This window comes from Anthonomus grandis, chromosome 22 (assembly GCF_022605725.1).
Source record: "Anthonomus grandis grandis chromosome 22, icAntGran1.3, whole genome shotgun sequence".
Classification (NCBI taxonomy): Eukaryota; Metazoa; Arthropoda; class Insecta; order Coleoptera; family Curculionidae; genus Anthonomus; species Anthonomus grandis.
The window spans coordinates 28267286-28281269 of record NC_065567.1 but is presented as its reverse complement, the minus strand read 5'-3'; the positions used below and the strand labels follow the sequence as shown (position 1 = coordinate 28281269).

Genomic DNA, 13984 nt, shown 5'->3' with positions numbered 1-13984 from the left:
AATAGTTTAATAAATCTTGAGGCCCTTTAAGGAGTTGTACTTTTGTAAATTTTTTTCCTCTTATCGATCAGGACGCGATAAAATATTAACATTAAATGTGATTTTTTTTTGAGCAAAATTAGACGATAATTCAAATAAAAACTTATGCACTCTGCCTGCCGACGCTATCGTATTTATAAGCATAAAAGCGACTTTAAGCTCGAAAATAAATTTTATTTTTATTTAAAGAATATCCGCTTTACGTTATTTTTCCCTAAAACCCGTTCTGGTATTTATTAGCCTCGGAAAATGTATATATATATATCAAGGAAAATAATGGGAAAATATACGTATTCGAACAAGAGCAGCAATGAGGTGTTTACCGATAACAACGTTTTGGCTGCAACGAACAAAATTTATGCAAGATTGGAAGAAGAGACGCTACATCAAATTGTGCCAAATTGACATGTACAACTTTGTTGCATTTAGCTCATTAGGCCTCTACGAATTCAACCGGAAATATTTCTTCCGAAATTTCAATTTAAAATAATAAATCCGCCTCTTGTTTCAGGCGATAAGTACGAAACGGTATCGACAGACAATGGCTACAAGAAGTTCATGCTGCTTAAAATAAGAAAAATCGAAAAGGACGATTTCAGCTCTTACAAATGCGTTGCCAAGAATTCTCTCGGGGAAACCGAAGGGATTATTAAGTTAGAAGGTAATTACATATTTTTTTTATGTATTTACTATTGTGTTCACTTTTTATTTTTGAAGGTATGAGTTAGATTAGTACAGTTGAGGCATTTTTTTTTGCTAAAATAGTAATCGTGTATATTATTACGCTATTCGATAGCAACAGTTTTTGTAAACTAAGAGGTTAAAAGCATTTTTCGTCTTAAGTTAAAAATAAAGCTATGAGTGTTTTTATTACTATAAGGTTGACAGTACTTTGAATTATTCTAGGCTACGCATGACCATACAATTCCTTCCATTTTTATAATTCTTTATATTTAAATGAAGAAGATTAGGTATTAATAGAATTTTGGAATTCTTCATTTATCATTTTATTATATTTGGAATTCCAGGCAATTGAACCAGTACAACTAATCCATCTCAATTTCCTAAATTCATTGTTTAATTTTTTTGTAATTCTAGTCGAACAACTCAACTGTGGTTTATGTTGTAATTCCAGAAAGTGGGTTGAACTGACTGGAATTATTAAATCATGATTTTATTTAATTTGTAATTCGTAGCAGTTGAATAGCTTTGTCTCAATTTCTTGGATTATCAAAATTTAATTTCAAATTCTAGGCAGTTGAAGTAATTCCTGGACGTAGACTCAACTGCTGGAATTCTTAATCAATGATTTATTTTTTTTTTAATTCCAGGCAGTCGAGGTTAGTACAAAACGTGCTTTGAACTACTTCAAGTTCCTCATCCATGATTTAATTTTACTCGTAACTCCAAGTAATCCACTGCCTAGAATTTTTGAACCCCGATTTTATTTTATTTGTAATTTTAAGCACTTAAACAGATTATTTGTTTTATTGTCTAAAATTTTAAAAAACTCATTTAACGACTTACTCGATATAAACCCCTTCACATCAATTAAAATTCCAGACAGTCAAAGTAATTCCGAGACATAATCTCAACTGCCAGGAATTCTTAATCCATAATTTGATTTTATTTGTAATTCCAGGCAATGGAGCCATTAGAACGAGTCCATTTTAATTTGATAGAATTGATAAATAAAAGCGCAACAAATTTATAATCTTACAATTATAGGATACGTTTGAATAGTCCAGGTATTTATGGTTATTTCTTGATGTTCATTCAACTGCCTGGAATTCTTAAACCGTGATTTTATTTTATTTGTAATTCCAAGCAGCTCTATCTTTATTGTCTGGAATTAAAAAAATTATTGGAAATTCCAGGCAGTTGAAGTAACTCCGAGACGTGATCTCAAGCGCCTGGAATTCTTGATTTAATTTTTTTGGAGTTTTACGCAGTTGAACAGCTCCGTCTCAGCTACCTTGAATTACATTAATCAATTACATTCTGTTGTAATTCCTGTCAGTCGAACTAACTGAAATTCTTAAGCCATAATTTTATTTTATTCGTAATTCACCGCACTCGAATAACTGTGTGTCAATTTTTTGGAATTTCAGGCAGTCGAAATTAGTCCTGGATGTGGTTTCAACAATTCTTTATTCATAATTATTTTTTTTTTTAATTCCAGGCAGTTAATGTGAATACAAAACGTTCGTTTCAACTGTTTTGAGTTCTTAAACTTTATTTAAATTTATAATTCCAAGTAGTTGAATAGCTCTATCGCAATTGCCTAGTCGACTGCCTGGAATTTTTAAACCATGATTTTATTTTATTTGTAATTCTATGCCGTTCAACAGCTCTATTTTAATCGCCTAGAATTAAAAAAATATATTTACCTAGTTTAAGTATTTAGGTAGTCTAAGTAATTCCAGAACGTTATCTCAACTGCCTGGAATTATTGATCCATGAGTTTAGTTAAGGTGATTGAAGTACAATTTTAAAAGTAAATTTTTGGCTAATAAGGGTATAGGATGTTGATGTAATTTTGGAATTCTTAATTTATCATTTTTGTTTATTTGTAATTACAGGCAAATGAACTATTACAACTAGTTTATCTTAATTTCTTATAATTAATGAATAAACGGATAAACGACTCTATAGTCTTATAATTATAGGGTACTTTTGTATATTTCAGGCATTTATGGTTATTTACAGACGTCGATTGAACTGCCTGAAATTCTTAAACCGTGACTTTATTTTATCACTAATTCCAAGCAGTTCTATCACAATTGCCTAAAATAAAAAAAAATTTAACATCCGGAATATTTATTTAAATTCCAGGCAGTTAAAGTAATTCCGAGACATGATCTCAATAGCCTGGAATTTTTGATCTTTTATTTATTTTTTTTGTAATTCTAGTCTAACAAATCTGTCTCAACTGGTTCGAATTACAGGTTTAAATTTGTAATTCCTGAAAGTGAGTTGAATTGCCTAAAATCTTAAGCTATGATTGTATTTAATTTGTAATTCATGGCAGTTGAGCCATTAGAACAGCAGGGACTCAATTTTTTAAAATGTCAGGATTTATTTTGGAATTCCAAGGAGTTGATTTATTTTTTTTTTAATTCCAGGCCGATGAGGTTAGTATAAAGCCTTATTTCAACTGCTACGATTTTTGTAATCCTTGATTTTATTTCATTGTATTTGTAATTCTATGCAGTTCAACTGCTCTGTTTCAATTGCCTAGAATAAAAAAAAAATATTCATAAATTTTGACTAATTTAAAAATTTGTACCAAAAACGACTTATACAGACATTTATTTATACTAAAAACAGTTCTTTCTATTATTATAATTTTTTACATACATACATACGTATATAAAGACAATTAAATAAATAATTCTTAGTCATAAGTAATTTATATCTCAATTAAAAAAATAAGGAATGAACTTTGGACCATTTTAAAATTTGTACTAACAACGCCTTGTGTGCCGTAGTGTTTGACATGACAAAGCATTTTTAGTACAATTAAAAAATAATCCTTGCCAAAAAAATTGTACTAAAAACTCACCATCTTCAAGAATAATGAAGTGAACAACAACAGACATGAGTCACCATGTATATTTTTTAAATTTAGAAATGCCCGCTCCTACTACTGAGAAGCACCTAAACGCCATCAACCTCTACGAAACATCTCATCAGTCTAAAAAAGGTAATTTACTTTCTAAGAATATAAAGATATTCATCTTAAATTAAATTAATTGCCTGGGTTGTCTGAATGGGATGATATTTAACTCAGGAATGGAAAATAAAAACCTTAATAACATCCCGGTATTCTTCTTATGTATTCTTCATAAACCAGTACAACATGAACTCAATATAAATTCCATAAAATGAAGACGGCTACGGCCTGTGGCAACTCCCCAAGTAAAACTTTCGAAACTTTATCAAAGACATTCATTCCGGAACTTTTTCTAATAAAATCAACACAGATAACTACCGAACCACCATGATTAGCTCGGAAATATTAAAGACGGGGAGTATTTTAATTAAAGCCGTTTTATTTTTAAAATTAAATCTCATGTCGCAGCTAATAATAACTCCTCACCGGCGACTGAGGAATGTAATATTATCTTAAAGCTTCGGAAAAACTCATATCGTTACTTTGATAAGTTTATTGGGCGTAAACTCATCTTTAAAATTACTTTAAAGTTATTGGCAGCGTAAAAAGCTTCTGAAGAAGGTATTTTTTTTTGTTTTTACTTTCCGCATCAAATCGGGATAACTCGTTAGGTTTTTGGTCTGAGGGGTTTTGGGAAAACTTATTTAATGAGTTTTCACATTAGGTAAATGTTTTTAAGGTAATTTAACTTGGAGTGTAATTTTTACCAAAAAAAGTATCGAGTATTTAATATATTTGATCAATTTTAAGGTTATGTGGACCAGAGCAATATTCTTAAGAATATTCTTGGCATGTCTAGAAATTTTCTAATTATGGTAATATTAATAATAATTTTATTTAAAAAAAATAAAAATACAGACTTATAGGCGAGTTTTAGCTATTATAGCTACTTTTACATACAGGGTGTTTCAGAACTATGGGATCAAACTTCTGGGGGTTGTTCAGTGCAACAGAAGAATCCATTTGAATATAGGAACCCATGTCCGGAAATGTGTCACTATGCCACTACGGCCCTTTTTAGAAAAAATATTAATTACCTAAATAGGATCTGATGCATTTATTTTTACCTTTTGTATATGATACCGTCACAACAATTGTTCAAAATGTCTTCCTTCAACCTCAATACACCGATTTAAACGCCGCACATGATTTCGGCGGACTACACTAAAAATTTGATCCTCGTTTTGAATGATTTCAAATGCTGCTGTTATTCGTCCAATTAAGTCTAGCTCTGATTCTACTAGAGTTTCGTAGACTAAAGACTTTACATGTCCCCACAAGAAAAAATCGAGCGACGTTAAATCGGGTGACCTAGGAGGCCAAGAAACTGCTCCAATGGTGCCCAAACCGTTGAGCCAAATACTCGCGTACTTGTGAGTGAGCCGGCGCTCTATCATGCTAAAATCACATTTGCTATCTAACGTTTAGTGGAACATATTTAAGGAGTTCTGGGAGAACTTCCTCCAAGAAACGCAGATAAATAGGTCCTGTTAACCGTTTCGGTAGAAGGTATGGCCCAATTAAATAATCATTAACAATACCTGCCCATACGTTGACAGACCAACGATTCTGATGTTTTCTTGGAAAAATTGCATAGGGATTTTCTTCGTCCCAAACATGGCTATTTCTACTATTAAAAATACGTAAAAAATGTGATCCAGAAGCCATCGACAAAATTGAAATCTAGGATGATAATCGGCTGCAGTCATACCTTGAACTTTCTGGAAGTGGTAAGGATGGAGTTGTAGTACCCGCCAGACCGAAGCATTACTCGTATTAAGGCTCCAGTACACGTTCGGCCAACTAGTTTGGCCAATGAGTACAGTGATTACACGCTTGACCAACTAGTTAGGCCAATGCGTTCGGCCAAAACAGCCAAAAAAATAAGTAGGTGGACTTGACTCAGCTGCTACATAGATCATTTTTTGACGATGGATGTGGAAACCATTCATTTGCATAGTGCTTTCAATGTTTATAGGTGCACCAAACGATGGGTCCGCGGAAAGAATATTTAACCAAGAATTGTTCCATTCTCGGGTAAAAGTAGAAAATACTTTGGGCATACTCTCGGCCAAATTCAGGATCTTTCAAAAATATATACCCCTAGAACCCACAAAAGCTGCCATTGTTTCGATGACTTGCCTTTATCTACATAATTTTTTGAGAATTAGTACTTCTTCTCGAAATAATTATACACCTCCAGGATCATTTCATACCTATAATGTTAACGGAGAACTTATTCGACCCGGTTCATGAAGAAATAAAGTTTTTTTGCCATTATTGCCTTTATCGCGTAGAGCCCCGCGTGATGCGACAGACATACGATTGGATTTTATGAACTATTTTCATAGAAATGGTAGATAATTAAACTTTATGTAATAAAAATGTTGTTTTACTTACACTATTATCCTGGGTACTCATACACATCCTTCAGAAAGCTGTACAAAGGCTCGTAGAATGACCAAATGGGATTGTAGAGCTCATCCTCACCCATGCCTGATTTTATAGACTGCATTTTCTTTTTATGATGCAATCTAAAGGTAGCCATAAGTGATTCCTTTTTCTTCTTTTTTTAGTTCATTTACAGATACATGCAAATTATCAGCAATACGATTCCAAGCATCATTAACCTAAAATCACTTTTTTTTATTGCTGACAAATCAAAAAATGTAATTGTCTTTTTCGTTAATATTACATTTGTTTTTTCATTTTATAGCTTAATATTTATTCACATTCAGAGATATAAAAAAATATACAAAAACTAACTCACTTTATTTTTATTTTTGTGTTGTTCATGTTTAGGATTCCATATTATTGGTTCATTTTGGTACAAATATATAAACTTTAAAACTTCTTCGCATTTCCATGCCATCGTAGCCGTCATTTCACTAAATCAACGACCAACGTGTGAACGCTGTTTGGTAAATGGCGCCAAGATCCTTTGATTTGTGCACGAAAAACCGACAACATTCAGTTCGTGGACCTACGCTGGCTGCCAATCACCAAGTAACGCCAAACGGTCCTGTACACGTTGGCCCAACTAGTTGGCCAAACGTGTACTGGAGCCTTTACGGTTCGAGCAATACCAGGGGCCGTATTTTTGAAACCATGCGAGAATCTTCGAATGCGAACAAAGTCGAGCGGCAAAATTCGCACACGAATTAAAAAGTGCTGTTTTGAACAGCATTCGAAATTTCATTCGCATGCGATCATGAAATGTAGTGGCAACGTAGCAAAGTCGAGTGCTATTGAAGGCCATGTCAAACGCGATACAGATTTTTTAACCTAAAATTTAAGTTTAAAAACATCAGGGAATTTTGAGGTTTACATGGCGTTTCTTGGGTTTTTGCGAATTGACTTTTTTTTTAAATGAATCCAAAAAATAAAAAATATTGCGGTTTTGTGTCGCGTGAGCAAACGAAAGAACTAATTTCATTTATGGAAGAGCACCCGGAATTAAAGTCACATCACCGGGCAAATTCACACAAAATTTTTGGCTAAAACGTCAAAGTAGCGGACAGATTACACAGTCTCTGGAGCACATAAAGAGCACATCAATTCTATCGTAATAGGCTTGCTTAATCTATATAATTTATTAAATTGAGCATCAAGAAATGAAGAGTACATCCTATTCCTTCTATCTGCTAGAGTTTCAGTCCCTTCCAGTGCATCGACGACGTTTCTTTGCACAAGATTGTTTAATCTTACCATTTGATTAATGTTATTTTTTTTTAATAAACAATAAAAAAACACTACGAAAATACTTAACCAACTCACAAATTAAAAAAAAAAACAAAGCTAGTTTAAAATCAAAACAAGACAAGTGGCAGAATCGCACACGAATTTTGAAATTCGAATGGTATATACCCATTCGAGACACCGCATGCGAAGCGGTCGAAAATACGAATATCGATTTTTCCTGCGAAATCCTCTAATTTCGTATGCGAATCAAAGTCGAATGGTTTCAAAAATACGGCCCCAGTATCATGCATCTTGGTCTTAAACATGCCTGTCTCAAACTTTTTGTATCCAGGATGCTGTCGTTCGGGATAACGTTCATGATACAACCGCGATGCTGCTCGTGCATTGCTCCGTATGCCAAATGCATATCCGCCAATTCTTAATTGGTAAAATTTTCCATTAGCAATAAATGTTTAAAAATTGTAAGCTATAACATTTTTAAACATGACATTGAGAAGCGTTGATTTTAAACAATTGTTGTTTGGGTATCATGTACAAAAGGTAAAAATAAATGCAGCAGACCCTATTTAGGTAATTAATGTTTTTTATAAATTTTTACGCGTCTTAGGGCCGTAGTGGCGTAGTGACGCTTTTCCGGACATGGGTTCCTATACTCAAATGTATTCTACTGTTACACTGAAAAACCCCTAGAAGTTTGATCCCATAGTTCTGAATGGTGTACCTACAAAAAAATTAAATTAAGAACAATTACAATTATGTTAGAAAGAAAAAGCCAAGCAATGTAATAATTAAACTCAAAAAAAGAAAAAAGTCAATAATACGAAATAGTACTTTCACTAAACCTTCTATTTTTTTATATTTTTGTATATAATATTCCTTACTAACTCAAGTAGCTCCATTTATATGTATGTATCAAATATTTTCATTATTTACTATATTCCATTGTAAATTCAAGATTTATGGCCAAAGATTATCCACTACGTTCTTTAAATTTTTTTCCTAAATGTCTAACAATTTTTGCATTTAAATTGGGATACTTTAAAAATTTCTTGTTTTACTACAATTTTTATTCTAAAACTGTGTTGACAGTAAATGGTACAAAATATTAATAGAATTTGAATTATTTAAAAATTTGTACTAAAAAGCCCTCGCACAACTACGCAATTCCTTCATTTATCACAATTTTTGCATTTAAATTGTAACATTTTGAAAATTGGATAATTCTAGTTTAAACCGGATGGATTTTAGGTTGAATGTTTAAAAAATCTGTGTTTTTTTTATGGAATTTATTGAATTTTCTAGGCATAGTTTTTCAACATATTAATTAAACATTTTTTTAAGTCCTTTGATAAAAGAACAAAAATCCATTAGAATTTTTTGTGAATATTTTTAATTGGCATTTTAACTTAAAATTCTGCGCAAAATAAAACACAACTATAGAACTCGTTTTTTTAGAAAAATGTATAATACACTTTTCATTTAATATTAATGGCAAAATATGGCAATCAAATAAAATACAAACTTGGATTTTCACTTTTTGAATATTATAAGCCAAATTTATGTTATTGTCTCTTTCGCAAAAAAAATTATAGACAGCATACTGCACCGCGGTGTTGCTAATACAAGAGTCCTATAAATTTTTTTTGCAAAATTTTGTTTATCCCAATTCCTACGTAAACCATAAAGCTATTTTTAGCAACCCTGAAAGTTATTTGCCGATCATTTGGCAGTGCTTGGTGCAACATGCTGTCTACATTCTTGAATATCCTTTGAACTTTAATGAATTTAAGGTTTTTTCTTAGGTGCATGTGTACTTTATTAAGCCATTTTTTTCAAATGATTTAACTACTTAAAAATAAAATTCTCGTTTTAGTACAATTTTTATTCTAAATCTGTGTTGACAAATAGTACAAAATATTAATAAAATTTGAACTCTAACTCTAAAAATTTATACTAAAAAGGCCTATGGCCACGCACAACTACGCAATTCCTCCATTTATCTAAATTTTTGCATTTAAATTGTAGCATTTTGAAAATTGGGTAATTTTAGTTTAGACCGGATGAATTTTAGGTATAAACCAAATTTATGATATACACAAGTTTCTTAATTATTTTTTTTTTATAAAAAGCTAGAGTTTATTTATTAAAACTCGTTAAAAAATTAATAATGCATTTTGTCTCTTAAAAAAATTATAGACAGCAAACTGTACCGCGGTGTTGCTAATACAAGAGTCCTATAAATTTTTCTTTGCAACATTTCTTGTTTATCCCTATTCCTCTGTAAACGATAAAGCTGTTTTTAGAAAAAATGCAATTCTGGAAGTAACTTGCTGATCATTCGGCAGTGCTTGGTGCAACCTGCTGTGTACATTGAACTTAACTGAATTTCAGGTTTTTTTTTAGGTCCATGTGTACTTTATTAAGTCATTTTTTTCAAATGATTCTACTACTTAAAAATTAAATTCTCGTTTTAGTACAATTTTTATTCTAAATCTGTGTTGACAAATAGTACAAAATATTAATAAAATTTGAACTCTAACTCTAAAAATTTGTACTAAAAAGGCCTATGGCCACGCACAACTACGCAATTCCTCCATTTATCTAAATTTATGCATTTAAAATGTAGCATTTTGAAAATTGGGTAATTCTAGTTTAGACCGGATGGATTTTAGGTATAAGCCAAATTTATGATATACACAAGTTTCTTAATTAATTTTTCTTTATAAAAAGCTAGAGTTTATTAAGTAAAACTCGTTAAAAAATTAATAATGCATTTTGTCTCTTAAAAAAATTATAGACAGCATACTGCACCGCGGTGTTGCTAATACAAGAGTCCTATAAATTTTTCTTTGCAACATTTCTTGTTTATCCCAATTCCTACGTAAACCACAAAGCTATTTTTAGCAACCCTGAAAGTTATTTGCCGATCATTTGGCAGTGCTTGGTGCAACATGCTGTCTACATTTTCGAATATCCTTTGAACTTTAATGAATTTAAGGTTTTTTCTTAGGTGCATGTGTACTTTATTAAGCCATTTTTTTCAAATGATTTAACTACTTAAAAATAAAATTCTCGTTTTAGTACAATTTTTATTCTAAATCTGTGTTGACAAATAGTACAAAATATTAATAAAATTTGAACTCTAACTCTAAAAATTTGTACTAAAAAAGCCTATGGCCACGCACACCTACGCAATTCCTCCATTTATCTAAATTTTTGCATTTAAATTGTAGCATTTTGAAAATTGGGTAATTCTAGTTTAGACCGGATGGATTTTAGGTATAAGCCAAATTTATGATATACACAAGTTTCCTATATATTAATACAAGAGTCCTATAAATTTTTCTTTGCAATATTTCTTGTTTATCCCAATTCCTCTATAAACCGTAAAGCTTTTTTTAATAACCCTGGAAGTTACTTGCCGATCATTTGGCAGTGCTTGGTGCAACATGCTGTCTACATTTTTGAATATCCTTTGAACTTGAATGAATTTAAGTTTTTTTTAGGTACAAAATACACATGTACCTATTAAGCGATTTTTTTCAAATCATTTAACTACTAACTTAGTTTTTGAACAAAATTGATAAAAATAGGAACTCAAACCAACTTGCGTGTGGGATATTATGTAGTAAGTAAATTAAATTTTTTTTTTTTTTTTTTTTTCAGAATATGATTATGATGGCGAGTACATTTTACCCTCGAACGGACCTCCCCCGATAAAAGAACCGCCCGTGAAAGGATCAGCCCGCTCAAACTTGTGCAATTATTGCGACAGCCTGTTATACGTTAGCTTTATCCCTTGCATACGTAGGAATGTTTTTAATTTCGTTTTTAGATGAATCCGATGACGCTTTTGTTACTATTAAATTAGGCTTTCAAGGTAACAAACATTCTATTAGTTTCATCTCGTTTTTTTATTAATGTCAATTGTTTACTACCATCGTTCCTTTTTCGTTTTAGTGTTAATGAATAAATCAATTTTCGCCAGCCATGGGGTTTTATTACGTATTTCCTTATACAAGCAAGCTATCCAAGGAGGGTAAGTATTACTCATTTTTAAAGTTACGATAAACAAAAAGTGAATCTGTTGTGACGACTTACCGGCACTAAGCTAAAACTATTCCAGTCGGATATAACGTGGATGCATACATTACACGCTTACCTATACGTATCCCCGTATACACACACGAATATATAAAATGGAATAAAATGGTTTTTCCCTCTCTCGGAGGAAGGAAACTGTTTTTAAATTAAAAATCTGAGAGTTAGGAATAGTGAAATTGCATCGCGGCGAAAATGGCAGCGACGCCGGCCGACGCGACGCTTCCCATCGCCCCCGGCCTAATAGTTGGGGAAACTTTTGCCCTTTACTAAACTTCACATTTTTTGGCCCCCCTCTGTCTCTTTTTCTCTCTCTCTCTCTTTCTCTCGCTTTTTTTTTCCTGCGGGATCGCATAAGGAAAAATTCATTATAACTGTCACACCGTCACACTCTTTTAACCTTGTTTTAATATATGGATGGTCTATATAAAAATGATTTGTACCTACCTGGTTTCCACATTAAGAATCATCCTTTGTATCTTTAAAATTTATTTTATTTTCTTCTTCTTCCTTTTGTTTTAATGCCAAATGTTGGAAAATGAGTGGGTAGAATATAGAAGAATGTGTTCTTTGAGGCTAAAGCCAGTCCAGGCAAATATTTCAGGATTATTGCGCTTTTTTGAGTGATGGCTCTTTTTCAAGTTCAAAATCCAAAAAAAATGATGGTGCTACTCTAGTCAAATAAACAGCATGCTATTAAGAAGAATATTCTTTACAAAAAATGCTCAACTTGTACATTAGTCCAACCAATCATTTTAGAAATTAAATTAAATCCATTTTTCCAACTTTGATTACTTCTTGAAATTGTAAAATAATTTAAATTAAAACATCACATAATAATAAATTTATTAATTATTCCGGGCACTAGTCTAAGGCATATTAATTAAAATTATGCTTTAAATTTTTATTAATATGCCTTAGACTATCTGAAAATTATAAAATAGTTTTTAACTCAAATGTTAATTTTAAATTAATTAATTGATTATTCCAGGCATTTGGGTCATAATTTTAATTTAAGTGACAAGAGTAAGAAATCTACAGCTTGACTTCTTGCAATTTTTAAATAATTTATAAATTAAAACATCTATAATACATTGATTAATTATTCCAGACATTTGAGTCATCATTTTAATTAAAGTGTCGAAAATGATAAGAAATCTATAATTATTCGACTGCCTGGAATTATAAAATAATTTTAACCTGAACGTTAATTTTAAATTAATTAATTCCATTATTCCAGGCATTTGGGACATAATTTTAATTAAAGTGACAAGAAACAGTAAGAAATCTACAGCCGAGCTTCCTGGAATTTTAAAATAATTAAAATTGAAACGTCTATAATAAATTAATTAATTATTCTAGGCATTTGAGTCATCATTTTAATTAAACAGTCGAACATGGTAAGAAATCTATAATGAATTGACTGCCTGGAATTATAAAATAATTTTTAACTTGAACGTTAACATTAAATTAATTAATTTATAATTCTAGGCACTTGTAGGATAATTTTAATAAAATTGTCTAAAATGGTATAAAATTCATAGCTCAACTGTTACTTGATATTGTAAAATTACCTTTAGCTTAAACGGTTACTTTAAATTCACTAATTAATTAAATATTTCAGGCATTTGGGTCATAATTTTAATTAAAGTGACGAAAATGGTAAGAAATCTATAATTAGTCGACTGCCTGGAATTATAAAATAATTTTTAACTTATACGTTAACTTTAAATTAATTAATTCAGTATTCCAGGCATTTGGGTTATAATTTTAATTAAAATGAAAAGAAACAGTAATAAATCTACAGCCTGGCTTCCTGGAATTTTAAAATAATTTAAATTGAAACGTCTAGAACAAATTAATTAATTATTCCAAGCATTTGGGTCATAATTTTAATTAAAGTGACAAGAGTAAGAAATCTACAGCTTGACTTCTTGCAATTTTTAAATAATTTAAATTAAAACATCTATAATAAATTAATTAATTATTCCAGGCATTTGAGTTATCATTTTAATTAAAGAGTCGAAAATGATAAGAAATCTATAATTATTCGACTGCCTGGAATTATAAAATAATTTTTAACTTGAACGTTAACTTCAAATTAATTAATTAATTATTCTAGGCACTTCTAGGACAATTTTAATGAACTTGTCTAAAATGGTAAAAAATTTATAGCTCAACTGCCTGATATCGTAAAATAATCTTTAACTTAAACCGTTACTTTAAGTTAATCAATTAATTAAATATTCCAGGCATTTGGGTCATAATTTTAATTAAAGTGACAAGAAATAAAAAAAGTGTAATGAATCTACAGCTTGACTTTTTGGAGCTTTAAAATAATTTAAATTCAGACGTTAATAATGAATTAATTAATTATACCAAGCATTTGAAGCGTAATTTTAATTAAAGTACCTGAAATGGTAAGAAATCTACAGTTCGAATTTTAAAATAATATAAATTGAAATG

General features: G+C 30.8%; 1 protein-coding gene across 1 annotated transcript in view; it reads left to right on the top strand.

Moving 5' to 3' along the window:
• Nucleotides 1–11371, top strand: part of LOC126748283 (lachesin-like) — a 114633-nt gene extending 103262 nt beyond the window's left edge. The window contains exons 8-10 of the mRNA XM_050457402.1: nt 551–700; nt 3671–3745; nt 11084–11371. Coding sequence (XP_050313359.1) covers nt 551–700; nt 3671–3745; nt 11084–11256 — 398 coding nt within the window. The 3' untranslated portion in view covers nt 11257–11371. The remainder of the gene's footprint in view (nt 1–550; nt 701–3670; nt 3746–11083) is intronic.
• The last annotated feature ends 2613 nt before the right edge of the window (nt 11372–13984 follow it).